Source organism: Saimiri boliviensis, chromosome 14, assembly GCF_048565385.1.
Source record: "Saimiri boliviensis isolate mSaiBol1 chromosome 14, mSaiBol1.pri, whole genome shotgun sequence".
Classification (NCBI taxonomy): Eukaryota; Metazoa; Chordata; class Mammalia; order Primates; family Cebidae; genus Saimiri; species Saimiri boliviensis.
In genome coordinates, this window is record NC_133462.1 from 61,837,399 (window position 1) to 61,852,052 (window position 14,654).

The window sequence follows — 14,654 nt, forward strand, 5'->3', positions numbered from 1 at the left end:
TACTGCATTAGGGGCCCATCCTCCTCCAGTGTGACCTCATCTAAAATTCATTACATCTGCCATGACCCCTCTTCTGAATGAGGTCACATTAGAGAGTATTGGGGGATAGGGCCTCAGAATATAAATTTTGGAGGGACACAATTCACCCCATAATGGGAGGGCATGTCTTCCCTAACGACCAACCCATCTTCCAGGTTAGATGGGGATGCCAATGGCCAGGGTATAAAGCAAACCAAAAAGCCACATTTATTTTATTATTTATTTGGAGATGGAGTCTTGCTCTGTCACCCAGACTGGAGTGCAGTGGTGTGATCTCGACTCACTGCAACCTCCACCTCATGGGTTCAAGCAATTCTCCTGCCTCAGCCTCCCGAGTAGCTGGGACTACAGGTGCCGGCCACCATACCTGGCTAATTTTTTCTATTTTCAGTAGAGATGGGGTTTCACCGAGTTAGCCAGGATGGTCTCCTGACCTTGTGATCCACCCGCCTTGGCCTCCCAAAGTGCTGGGATTACAGGCATGAGCCACTGTGATCAGCCTATTTTATTTTAATTTTATTTTATTTTGTGACAGAGTGAGACTCTGTGCAGTGGCCGGAGTGCAGTGGCAAAATCTCGGCTCACTGCAGCATCTGCCTCCTAGGTTCAAGCGACTCTCCTGCCTCGGACACATGAGTAGCTGGGATTACAGGCATACACCACAGCGCCTGGCTAATTTTTGTATTTTTACTAGAGATGGGGTTTCCCCATGTGGATCAGGCTGGTCACCGAATGGTAAAAGTTTAAACGAGTGACATATTCAGATTTGCATTATCCATCAATCGCTCTAGCAGGGCTCCGAAAGAATGGGAATGGGAGAGGACAAAACTAGAGGAAATAAGACCAATTTAGAGGCTCGACTATAACCCAGGCAAGAGATGATGACGTCAACCCGTGAAGAGATGGAGAAGAACATGGAAATATAAGAAATATTTAGGAGGTAAAATCGGCCAGGCTTGGAGGCTTATCGGATGTGGCTGAGTAACGGAGGGCGGAGACTTCTAAGTTGGCTGACAGAGAAGACAACAGAGGACGCGGGTGGAGGAACGGGTGGGGAGGAAGACGTCAGGTTCATTTGATGGCTCTGCTTTACCCCAAACCTTCAAGCTCCCTGCTTCCCTTCAATGTCTCATATCTCATGGTTTCTCACTCCCTGTTTAGGTGCAGTTCTAGACATGCCAAACTTGAGGTGACTGTGGGACCTCCTGGGAGTGGTGTTCATCTCTGCCTTCAAAGAATTCGTGTTCTAATAGAGAAGACAGAGGTGTATGACCCAGATATGCCTAGACTCAACTACTTACAACTCCACAGTGCAGGGTCCACAGTCCCCAAATTCAAAGCGCCCTGGAAATCTAAGCGGAATTTAAAAAAATATAAATTTGAAGTAAGTTCATTTGACAGCAAAACTGCACTGAATGGACTGGAGCTCACTACTTGACTCATCAACTGTGAACAAGGTGAAGTTCTACACAGAAGCAGTGTCACCAATCAGAGCCACATAACAAGGAAATGAGCCCTTTCCAACAGAAAGGGGTTAGAGGTGTATGTGCAGAAAGGGAAAAGGGTGCTGTTTAGACCCCACAGGAATTCTCCATGCTTGTAAGACCTCACAGGCTGTTAATATGGCATTATTATTCCTGTTCTGTAGATGAAACCAAGGCTTAGATTCATGTGAAGTCTCCCAATAGGGACTCAAATTTAGCATGAAAAGCTCTTCTATGAGATGAGAATTTGCAAAGAGGTCCTAGGACCTGAACTGTTGTTTTGGGGTTTTGTTTGTTTGTTTGTTTGTTTGTTTTTGAGACAGAATGTTACTCTGTTGCCCAGGCTGGAGTGCAGTAGCGCGATCTCGGTTCACTGCAACCTCCACCTTCCAGGTTCAAGCAATCCTCTTGTCTCGGCCTCCTGAGTTGCCGGGACTACAGGTGCGCACCACCACACACAGCTAATTTTTTTGTGTTTTAGTGGAGACAGAGTTTCACCATGTTGCCCAGGCTGGTCTCGAACTCCTAAGCTCAAGCACTCTGCCCACATCTGCCTCCCAAAGTGGCAGGATTACAGGCGTGAGCCACCGCGCCTGGCTCTGAACTGTCTTTATACTAAGATTTCTGACAGGTTTCATTTTACGCACCTGAGCTCTAATATTCCTTTCTCCAATCCATGGCCTAGAAGCAGAATCTCTCTCAGGGGTCTTGCTCTGGAGGGAGAAATTGTGCCATACTCTCCCTGGGAAGATAAAAGGCACAGAACAGTCCTTAAATTTAAAAACTAGAAGTAGGCTCTGTGGAACACCGAGGAAGTAGGTATGTCTGGATGGTTCATCAGTGTCTCTGCTGCAAGTTTCATATCCCAATTTTATGCACAAAATGTGCATATTTAACGGTGGCAGGGGGCAGATTCCCTCAGGATTCCGTCAGATGCTAATACAGCCTTGCTCTGGTTAGAAGGCTGGGATATCTGTGCCTCTGTTTCCTTTTTGGAGAAAAGAGGACAAAGCGATGGTCATGAGTCTGGCCTACTGACTTGTTGGCTCATTGTACCCTCAGCCCCCCAGCTACAACAGAGAGCACTTCAAGGCTGTGCCCCCAGCAGCTGACTCTGCATGGTCCCAAGCCTGGACACCAGGACCGTCTTCCATTAAGGAGCCTCAAAGCCCTTTTATTCACAGTTCATGAGACCCAATCAGCATCCAGCCTTTCTCAGGCCCAGCGCTCAACTCTGTGTATAAGCCTCTGCCTTGCTCCCACAACCAGTTCTCCTCCCGGAACCCCAGACTCCCTTGTTGCCATCCCTGCATTGAAACTCTGCCCAGTGTTCAATTCCCACAGGACAGAGACACGTCCTTGCTTTTGGTTACACCCTCACCTTGGGCTTGGAGTATCGCCTTGATGGCTCTTGCCCCGAGTTCTCCCACCAAACCTCCTCATGCTACCTGTCAGTCTGCTTCCTGAATTTTCATTTACATTTGCTGGATGAATTAGTCAATTACTAGCTGCTATACACTGGGTAGTTAAAGTCACAGAATCCACTCTAAGGGCTCAAAATTCAGTGAAATGGATTAATTTAGTCATTGAAATTTTTGAATAGAATGAAGTTGTGAATGGGGTATTTCCAAATGTTGTAGAGAGAGAGGATTCTTTTGTTATGGAGGATTTCATAGCAGTGGCAAGATGTGAGCTGCTCTTGAAGCGCAGTTAGTAATCCTCTAAACAGAAAAGGAGAGAACACTCCAGGCAGAGGAAATGTCCCATGCAAAGGCATGTGGCCTGAAAATCTCAGATACTGCCTTCTCTTAGGCTCCCCACTCCATGGGGAAAACTGCTCTATGCACACTTAGGATGCCCACCTCGTTCTCATGAGAACTTTGGGATGTGACGATTTGTTGGACATAGCAGCCACTCCCTATCACCACCCTCTCTAGATACACAGCTCCTTCTGGTCTCTGAATCTTTCCATTTTCAGCTGGGTTACAGGCTATGATAAGATCAACCTTACCTTACAAAGCAATGTCCAAAATGCCTGGCCTGGGCTGATTTCATTGGCTGACACTTGCAGAGCTTCCTAGGGCTGTAAAAGGAGTAGGGTCTGCCTTGGGGCTGCCCTTTCCTTCCGTCTTTGAAATCTGCCTTCCCATGTCCTAACCCAGGAAGAGGACAGAAGTCTCTCCTTCCCCTTTGCCTTCTCTCCCCCTCACACCATCTTGCCACTAAATCAGTATCCCGATTTAGGGTCCTCTGGACCCCAAAATCAATCAGTAATTTTCTAGCATCACCACATCATCTGGCCTTGCCACTTTCATAAGAATGTAATTCTTTGTCTCTTTGCAATCCTGTAGGCTGGTTGTTTTCCCCAAGGTTTTGGAAAACCTGGGCAGACCATTCTTTCTGCTTCCCCTCACCTACTGTGGAGAGGTAGAAATGCTGAAAGCTGAGATCAAAACAATCCCTAATAAGGAGTAGCAACGCCAATATGTTTTCTGTCCTCATGCTGAGGACTCGTCTCCAACATGGAGTGGAAGGAACCGGCCTTGGATCTGGAGTGGCTGTTACGCCTCGTTTCCAATGCGCTGCACAGAGGAGCCAGGCCATTGTTCTCGGCCCACAGACCTTGCTCTGGAAGCCGTATGCCTGCATTCCATCCCTATGCAAGGTTCTTTCAATCCATCTCTGAAGGTCAAATGTGGACCATGGCACTGCGAGCACTCAGACAAGAGATCTGGTGTTTAAAGCAAGCAATTGTTTTCTTCCTCGGGAGTAGATTATTTCTGCTGATTTCTATTTGTCATCAGTCCTGTTATTTAACTACTCCATCTCAGAAACAACAGCAGAGGAGAACATTTGGCTGGTGATGCTTCTGCTCCCTCAGGAACCCTCCTCCTCCTCCTGAAAGCCTAGAAGAAGGGAAAGAGAAGGAGGAAGGAGAGTGAGAGGGGTTCACCTCGCTGCGGGGGATGCAATGGGAGAGGACAACTGGGAAAAGAATGTTCTTGTTGCTCTTCTCCCTAGGGCCAGCTGAGGCTGGATGTGTCCCCAGAAGGCTGTCTGGCTCCCGAGTCCTAGGCATTCCAGTTGTTAAAGAGTCCTGGGTGGCACCCTCCCAAACCCATTATCAGGGAAAGGTTTTGTCTTTCACTTGCCCCCCTCTGTCTGACTAAGTCCCCTAACTAGGGCACACATTGATAGGACTCCTTAGAGACAAGAGTGCTAGAGAGCTCAGGATGGTTCCTCTAGACACTTATCCCAAGAGGTGAGCTGCCTGTAACCTCTACATCACAGGCTGTTAAGCTGAGACCTCACTGTACATGGAAGTCCTCCGTCCCAGACCTCTGGCTTATGGGTGAGCATGCATACGCATTCTCTCGCCTTCCCTGCAAACACTATCACCTCCCTGACCCCATTTTCTGCCTTCACCTAGATCTCTGGATCCACTTTACATACCATATTGGTCTCTGCCGTGTTCAGATCCCCCAAGCATCCTCTTCCTGAGTGCTCATCTTTCCCAAGCACCTCACATATATTATCTTATTTAGCTCTTACGACCTTCTTGTTGAGGAAAGTATTCCCTTACACCCAATTCATGCCTGAGAAACTGAGGCTCAGAAACGTTTTTAAAACTGTCTGACTCTTAGTTGCTGCACTACAATTAGTCTCAAAAAGGTGTGCACATATTACAGAATGTCAGGATCTATCCAAGGAAGGCATTCATAAAGGTCAACCAATCACTCTTTAGAACTTTCCAGAATGCCTGTGCCATGCCTGCTCTGTCTGTGCTGGGCACTGTCGGGGACAGGGAATACTCTCAGGGAGTCCCTGAGGTCCCACTGAATCTTTTCCACAGGCCCAGTAATCGTCCCTGGGAAGTCTCCAGAAGGCTGACTTGCCGGGGAAGGCTGAGGACAGCTCCCTCTTAAGACAGAAGAGGGAGGTGGGGGGAGGAGGGGCAGTGGCAGCTCACTGTCTGCATACTGCCTTACTTAACCGTGAGGGACAACTGCAAATACGTGTTGGTTCTTAAAATACTAAAGAAAAGGAGCAGCAGTTACTGCCCGTGTCAGAAATACGATGCTCCAGTGGTGCGGTGGGTTACCACGCAGTTATTACAGAAGAACTATGGAGACCTGTGAGGCAAGGCAGAAGGAGGGGTTGGTCAGACACAGTGCTACCAAGAAAATGATCTGTTCTCCCCACCAGTCAGCCAGCAGGGAGGACACAGGCCCCTCTGGGTCTGTCGCTAGACAGGACACTGTCACTAGAGGGCAGTGCAGCTCACACTTTAGAGTGAGGGAGCCGGGACATCCCATCTTCTCCAAGAGAGCAATCCTGCTGGGGAATCACAGGTGCCCCGGCGGGGCAGGGCAGGTAGGTAGACCCAGGATTCCAGTCGGGGACAAAGGTGGCATTACTTCTGATGTTTTTATACACATTCTTTCATTTCATTTGACCCTGACGGTAGACTCCTGGGGGTAGGCTGAGATCTTTAGCCCAATTTGACAGATGAGAAGATAAATCATGCAGGTTAGACTCATCCCAGGTTACCCAGCTAATAAGGGTGCCATGGGACAGATGCCAAGTCCCCTAAGACCCCATCCCTAGTTGATTCCAGGGCTGTCTGTAAACATGATGACATGGGTTAGATTCCCTAGTGAAATGCTCACTGTTGTAATTTCTCCTTCATAGGCCATTCTTTTTGTTACTTGTGCATTCCCTAGAGGGTAGGGAAGAAACAGGAAAACAAGATTAAAATGGAATCGCTCAATCAGATACTTTGTATGAAGCCTCAAAAAAAGTTTGGATGAGGCAAGGGATACTCATGACTACCCACTGCCCTTGACTTCCCTCCTGCTGGCCTTTCAGGGCCACACCCTGGTGACCATGGAGAGTCATGGCAAATGTCTACAGCTCTGGATACAGAAATGCATGTGGATAACAAAGAATGCAGAGGTGAAAGGTGCTCCAGTCTCTGCTGAGGACCAGAAACAGGTTCCCACGTAGGAAGAGACTAGGTCATAGCCTGAAATCGGGAGCCCAGGGTGGTGAGTTTTATCCTGCCCTCTACCAGCTCTTCATGGAACATGACATATACCCAGGCTGGGGTCATTTGGGAAGATGATTCAAAGCAGTGAAGGTGATAGGTTCTTTTAGCACATAGGCACAAATCACACACACGAAGAGAGGGTCAAATGGTCATGAAAATCTACATGCCTTGTAGATATTTCACCTGCAAGTTGCTCTGCTACCTTACCTTACCCGAGGTACAGCTAGACATAACCAAATACTTGATGAACCCTGGCAGAGGCTGAGGAGGGGGATTTAAAAATCTGGGAAAGAATACATAGGTTGGAGAGGCCAAGGGAAACAGCAGAAAAGAAGAAAGGCCAAGTGGGAAGAGCTGATACCTTCCTCCCAGGCAGAGTGGCCATGAGGACCCACCCAGAGATCCTGGATGAATGGCCCACGCCTAACTCCCAACTCTCTGCAACATCTAAAGAAATTGGAAGATGCAATATAAACCAAAGAATGGGCCATTTTGTACACTCTTCAGGATTCTGTGTGTCCATGGGGGCAGCCCATGGTAAGCCTGATATGGTTTGGCTGTGTCCCCACCCAAAGCTCATCTTGAATTGTAGCTCCCATAATTCCCACATATCCTGGGAGGGGCCCAGTGGTAGGTAATTGAATCATGGGGGCGGGTCTTTCCTGTGCTGTTCTCGTGATAGTGAATAAGTATCATGAGATCTGATGGTTTCATAAAAAGGAGTTCTCCTGCACAAGTTCTTTCTATTTGCCTGCTGCCATCCATGTAAGATGTGACTTGCTCTCCTTTGCCTTCTGCCATGATTGCAAGGCCTCCCTAGCCACATGGTACTGTGAGTCCATTAAACCTCTTTCCTTTTACCCAGTCTCCGGCATGTCTTTATTAACAGCATGAAAACAAATACAAAGCCCATGTACTTATTATCCATTGTGCTCCTCCTCCCTTCCAAGGTTTATGCTGTCAAACCCAGGACACACAAGAAAACGCTCATTTTTAGGGTTTATTTAGCCCTTCAACTTTCAGGACTTTGTGGAAGTACTGCAGTCACTGAAACCTGGTTTCTATCTTCAGAGAGCTTATCATCTAAGGAGCAACCGTGACATGTATCATGCCAATTTTAACCCTAGCGGAGTAGGGCAGGTGTCATTGCAGAGATGCAAGAGCTTTGAGAGAAGAGAGAGAGAGTCATCCATTTTGCCTGTGGACTCAGGGAAGGATGCTCAGGAGAGGACACTTTTTAAAGATCCAGCTCCAATAAAAAGATGAGCATTTCACAGGCCGCAGGAACAATGTGGTCCAAGACACAGCAGTGTAACGTGTCTATTCCTGGAAGTACTAGCAGTCTGGTGTCTTTTATTTTTAACATAAATAAATACTAAAGCAGTGAGTCTTGCATTGATTCATACCCATGAGCCAGCCCATCTCTACGGTCCTATAATTCCCATTCCCTCCAGCCCCCATTCCCTTATCACGAGCACATTCTATTCTCTGTTATCCAACCTCCAACTGGAGACATGTTTGAAATGAGTGATATTTGCTCTTTGGTGGCCCCCCTTCCCCCTTATTATCTTTCCTATCGTGACATCAAGGCCTTGTACAATCTGCTCCTTTTCCTGCCCCTCACCAACTGCCTTTTGGCTACTCCCCCACTGTTCTCCCTGCCCAGTCACAATGCACTACTCTCTCTCCCCAACAGGTATGGCTCCTTTCCACCCCAGGGCTTTTACACATGCCATTTTTGTTTTGTTTTGTTTTTCTGATTTCTCATGTAGCAAATTTTTTCTCCTGATACATTTTCCTTTCCCTCTACCACCCTGGCACATCACCATGTCTTGTCATTTGGCTGTCCAGAAAGCTCAATCTGGAGAGCTAATTAAATGTAAAAGACAATGCAGAAAGGAGGTGACATAAGAATCTGCTCTTGGAGAGAGGAAGGATAGCTCTGTTCCCATGAGCCCATCTCCCTTTTCTCCTCCTTATACCAGACCTTAAGAAGACCCTTATTTTGTTTACTTGGAGGGGTAAGCATGGTCCAGTGGGAGTGTTAGAGGTAAATATCAGGTTTCATATGGACTTACTTTCCCCTTTGACAATGTCGCCTGTGACATTGCAAAGCTGTCTCATCATTTCTAATATGGATTTTGTGTAGGTATTCAAACCTCTATGTTTTCTTAATTCTACCACGCCCACCACTGACACCTCCCAAATCTGGTCCCACTCATCCTTTTGCAGATTCTACTTTTCCTATAAAACCTTTCTTGGTATCTCCAGCCCACAGCAATCTTTCCATGACCCTAGCTCTGGGAATGACATAAGTTAATAGTACCTTTTTTAGCTATTGAATGATCTCCAATTGTTACTCTGTGGTTTGTCTTGTCTCCTGTCCTGGGCACATAGTTGATGTTTAATAAATATTTGGTCAAATTGTCAATTGAGAAAAACATAGAGACAAAGCCATTAAAAGAATATGAACCGTGTAATCCCAGCACTTTGGGAGACCGAGGCAGGCAGATCACGAGGTCAGGAGATTGAGACCATCTTGGCTAACACGGTGAAATCCTGTCTGTATTTTTAAAATTTACAAAATATTAGCAGGGCACGGTGGCACACACCTGTAGTCCCAGCTTCTCAGGAGGCTGAGGTAGGAGAGTCACTTGAACCCGGGAGGCAGAAGTTGCAGTGAGCTGAGATCACACCACTGCACTCTAGCCTGGGCGACAGAGTGAGACTCTGACTCAAAATAATTTTTTTTAAAAAAAATAATATGAACTGGGCAAAACTGCAGCCACGCATGTGCATGTGCATGTCTTTGTGTATGTGCATGCTTGTACCTGTGCTGCAATTCCAAAACCTCTCTTGCACATCCTTGAGAGACATTACTGAATCCCCCTCAGATCTTTAGTCATCTGTGCTAATATTTGAGCAATGGGTGCTCTGCCCCTCTAGGCTTCCAATGATTGGCAGATGGCCCTGTCAGTGCTTGAGAGGAGATTTGGCTTCTGACCTCATCATCAAGAGGCAATGCTTTCTCCTCTAGCACCCAACATCTGCTGAACCTATTTCTGTTTCCACAGCAGATAATTCATTCCTGGCTCTGCAGCTTGCCAAGGCCAGCAGTGTGCAGGTGAATTGGAGGGAACAGGAAGAAAGAAAGAGGATTCTGGTGGTCTGGTGACAATAAGCAGTCCCTTGCTGAATTCATCCTTTCATTGGCGTGACTTACAAGGTGCAGAGTTGACTGATCCATGTACTTGGACAGTAAAAATTGTATGAACATAGGAACTAGGTCTGGTTTCAGATCCCCAATACTCAGGATACAGTCAGTACTTGATACATATTTAAGGAATGAGTATACATGTGTGTGCTGGGAAAGTCTTCAGAGAAGCAGAATTCAGCTTCCACAAGAGATAAATTTTGTACTGTGTGTCAATGCTCATGGGCATTACTTGGCTATCTTAGGTTGTGATAAACTCCCCAGCTTCCGAGTGTGCAAACAGGAGGAGGATAGCAGCTTAGTTGGGAATGCTCTATCCAGAGAGTCTAGGCAATAAATGAGATGTTGGATCAAAAACAATAATATGCTATTATTCTTACTTTCAATGCTAACGATAGTTACCATTTATTAAGTACTTACTGTATATACCAATAATTAGCAAATCATATCTTATTTAGTTATGATGACTAACAAAGACCTTTCTATCCCTTAGGGCTGATAAATCTATCACGTCCAATAAATATTTGCAGAGCCAGCCACAGGAGGAAGAAGAAGGACAGAAAGAAAGAGGGGCAAGAAATACAGGCAGCATCACGGCCCTTAAACAACTCTCAATTCAAAAAAGGAGACAGGAAACAAACTAGAATTCAAGGCAGAAAAAGATGAAGAATGAAGTAGAGTTGTAGACAGAGTTTTGGGAGCTGTCCAAAGGAAGAAGTGATCAGTTCTCAGAACGGAAGGGAATCTTAGAAGGCTTCCTGGATGTGGATTTTTTGAATCTATAGTATTTCCATAGACAGAGAATGAGGAAGGGGCATTTTCTTAACCAGCAGATCAGGGTAAATGAAGGTCAGGTGTTTTGGTGTGAGTGTTTTGTTAGAAATCAGTATTTCATATGGTGTGGCTGGAGTGTCACATGGGTAGAAAGAAATGCAGTGCAGGGCGGGTAGCTTTGTGTCAGATCCTGGAATGCTTTCAGTGATGGGCTGAAGTGTTTGGATTTTATTCTGTAGACAATGAATGTTTCTGATGAGGAAGCAACATGTTTTATTGAGGTAATTCTAGAATGAAAGTTACATTGTAGAGTGTCTAAGTCTATTCAGGGTGCTGTAACAAAATATCATAAACAAGCAACTTATAAACAGCAGAAATATATTTCTCACCATTCTGGAGGCTGGAAGTCCAAGCAAATCCAATCCTGATATACTTCCTGATTCATAGAAGGCATCTTCTCTTTGTGCCCCATATAGTGGAAGCGCAATGCAGCTCTCCAGGGTCTCTTTTATAAGGGCACTAATTCCATTCACAAAGGCTTCACCCTCATGACCTAATCACCTCCCCAAAATCCCATGTTCTAATATCACCATGCTGTTGACTAGGTGTCAGCATATGAATTTGGATGGGAATATTTGGACTGTAGCAGGTAAAGAATGATCATAGCTAAAAAAAAATAAAAAAAATAAAAAAAAAGAATGATCATAGCTAAAATTTATTAAGTGCTTACCATGTTCTAAGCAACTTGCATTCTGTCTTGTTCCACCCTACTAGTGTGTGAAATAAGTTTAATTATTATGCCATTTTACAGATGGGAAAACTGAGGCACAGAGAGGTTAAGCCACTTTCCCAAGGTCCCATAGCTGTCAATGGAAGACCCAGGAATCCAACCAAGAAGTCTTCCCCAGAGCCACTTTTAACTATCCTGCCGCACCACCTTACCCTATCCTATCACAATTCTATCTGGGTGAGAGAATGAGGGCCTTAACTGAGATTGTAGATGTGAGTATTTGGCTGTATTCACAAAAAGAAATACCATAATAGCCGTGGTCAGCTATGGAGGGCAATGTCAAGGTCAAAGGACAGATAAGGAGTAGAAGGGGGTGACACATCTCAATGTATGCCTTTTAAAAGAAAAGGAAACTGAAGTAGACAATCCTAGAAAGCTTCTCTGATTTTTTTGTCATCACCCATTCAGGATAATGGGAACCTATAATCTAATGTTTTTGTTTTTTATTCTTCCTTTCTGTCTTTCCATCACACACATCAATGTAAACACAACTGCGCGCGCGTGCACACACACACACACACACACACACACACACACACACACCAGGCAAAAATCCACAAGCATTTTTCTGGATGAGACTCGTTATTGCTCACTGGGAGGGAGGGAGAGCAGAGCCCTGGAAAGGAAAGAGAGATGCAAGCCACCCTAGCTACTTTTACTCCCCTTTAAGACTGCATAGTTACGGTCCTGGGAAAGAAAACTCCTGCATTCCTCCCCTTTAACTGGGTTTATTGTTAAAGCTCAGGAGCAGCTAATCCTCACAGACCTGTAGGAGCTGCAGTGGGAGCCCAACCAGGATTCTTCCTAAGTCCCTGGGTAAGATGAACCTGCTTTTTCTCTTGGCTTTGGGGGGTCTCCTTGCTTAGTGGGAAGCGTGCAGCACCGAGCAAGTGGATTTGAAGAGCCACTTTGTAAGCACCTTGGACATTTATTTCAGCCCCAATTCCAGTCTTCCCTGACTCTTTTGGCATCATAAGGTAAGTTGTAGCTGTCTTGGAAAATAAGTCTGAATGGGGTCCGGATGGAGCCATCTGTCCATCACTCCTGGGCTGGCTTGAATGGAAGCCTTTTGCACTTCTGGGCAGGGAAAAGGGAGAAAAATATCTTTATGTGCCCCTCCTTCAGTGCCTGCATTCTAGGGGCAAGCCTCCAGGCTCTGTGCCTGGAGGGACCCTGTCCATCTGCAGGTGTGTCAGGACTTCCAGCTCTCTTGCACCCCTTTCTCCTGCTCAGCCTTCATCTGTTAACCTCTCTGACCCCATCCATCAAATAAGATAATGCCCTCTCCACCCACCTCTTTGGGTTATTGAGAGGATTAGTAGAACCAGGTGGCAAAAGATTTGTAAACAGCCTGTGGCTCTGCAAACCTAAGGAAGAAGAATCAGCCTCAGTCCCTGCTGGAGGGGTCTGTGGACAGGTTTCGGGCTCCCTGTCCCAGCTGCGTTAAGATGCAGAACACAGCCGAGCTGTCACTGTCAGTCACAAGACAGCTCCTTCACCTTCCCCCGGGGCGCGTCTACCTCCCTTCCGTTTTTAAACTTCCTCAGTTTAGCTCTCAGGTGAAGATCTTAAAAGGAGATCTGGATTCACCAGCACCACCACCCCCATCCACGCTGTGGCCCCTTCTCGCCACGTAACTTTGACGCACAAAACATTAACCCTGAGGCTCCCGGGGGTGGCTACCAGGGCTCGGGCGCGTCTGGCTGCAGTGCTTGGCTGGCCAGCCTCTTGCTCTGGAGTCAGATAAATTGATCATGAGGAAAATCTCTGAGAAGAGTCAAGAGAGTCAAGCAGATTCTGCCTTAGGTAAGAAGATCTTTTCCAGATCATAGGCTGGACACAGAACAAGGCCCTTGTCTTCCTGCTGACCCAAGCTTAACCAGAGCCAAAGATGAGACCCACCTCTGAAACAGGCCATAACATAGAGTGCTTAGTAATACCTGATACGGGGACACACTTTACAGTTTGTAATGTGCTTTTACTTAATCAGCTTTAGGATGATCCCTTCAGATGGTGTGGCGTGTATTTCCTTCTTAGTACAAATGCGACCAGTGAGGCTCAGAGGTTAAATGGTTTGCCTGGGGTTGCAAAGCTGGTGATGGTGGTAGCATTTGAACCCAGAGCTATTGATGGGTTCAGTGATGCTGCAGATTGCTCTGGGGTGTGTGTATGTGCGCACACGCTAATTTAGAGTACTCTTCAGAAAGTACTCTTTGGGAAAGAAGCTTGAAGTTAGAGTGAGAAATGGTTTGAGCTGGAGCCATGAGAGGCTTGGGGCAATAGACATGCTGCCTCCAGCCTCCATGCTGAGAGATCTGAGCGTTTTGGGGATTCAGCCTTTTCCAGATTCACCAAGCCATGTGTTCCCAGGGGAATCAATCAGATGTTAGGATTGCATTACAGCATCATGAGGATGAAGGTGGAGTGACATCCCAGCAACCGCCACCAGGAAAGAGGCAACAGGTTATGTGGTGGAGTGATGAGGAGACTAGCTCTGGAATCCAGTCCCATTCTATCATTCACTATCTGTTTGGTTTGGGGGATTTTTCTGAACATTTCTACTTATCAGTACCTCAGCTGTAAAATGCGGTTACCTTGAAAGGTGGCTGTGGCATTGAACAAGATAATGTATGCAACGTGCCTAGTGAGGTGCCTGGTCCGGGGACAAAGCCTGGGAGCCATTCTACCTGGAAGTGAAAAGCATCCCCTCCTAAGAGGAGAGCGCCTTCCTCACTCCCTCTCCCCCGTACACACGCACACAGGGCCAGAAATAAATTGCCACACGAGTGCGCGCGAGTGGCGGTGCCCAGCCGCAGCCTGCCAGCGCCAGCGAGTGAATGAGCTGCTGCATGAATGAGGTGGAGCGGCTGAGTCTGCAAACAGGCTGCGTGCCTGGCGCTACAACTGCAGGCGCGCCGCTACGGTCAATGGCGAGGGGGTTGGGGCAGAGTGGGAGCGGCTGCCAGCAAGAAAGCAAGCTGAGCAGGCAGGGCACTGCATGGACTGTCCGTGATTGCCAAACCCATGTCCCTGGAGGAAAGACTGATAACTCAGAGCTCCCCGACACAGCCCTGCGTCCTGAGTTCAGCCTGTCCTTCCTTTTGCATTGCATCCCTGGTAGGGGAAAGATCCCTCCTCTCCCCTTCCGGGAGCCACAGGAGAGTGCCTGGCTGGGAGGCTTAATAGTAATGAGCATCCAAGCTGTAGGAAGGAGGCGCCTCTTGCATGGGATTAGGCTTGAAGGCAGTGTGTGACACACAGTAATAACCTTGAAAACTCCTTAGAAAAGTGCCCCAGCGGAGA

General features: G+C 46.9%; 1 protein-coding gene across 2 annotated transcripts in view; it reads left to right on the forward strand.

Moving 5' to 3' along the window:
* The first annotated feature begins 12,059 nt into the window (after positions 1–12,059).
* Positions 12,060–14,654, forward strand: part of CAMK1G (calcium/calmodulin dependent protein kinase IG) — a 32,549-nt gene continuing 29,954 nt past the window's right edge. Inside the window, exon 1 of one of the 2 annotated variants that reach the window (XM_003930408.2) lies at positions 12,060–12,167. Coding sequence is in view for 1 of the 2 variants with exons in the window: in XM_010340987.2 (XP_010339289.1) it covers positions 13,106–13,157 (52 nt within the window). In the remaining variant the exon portion in view is untranslated. The other variant, XM_010340987.2, reaches the window with a different exon arrangement.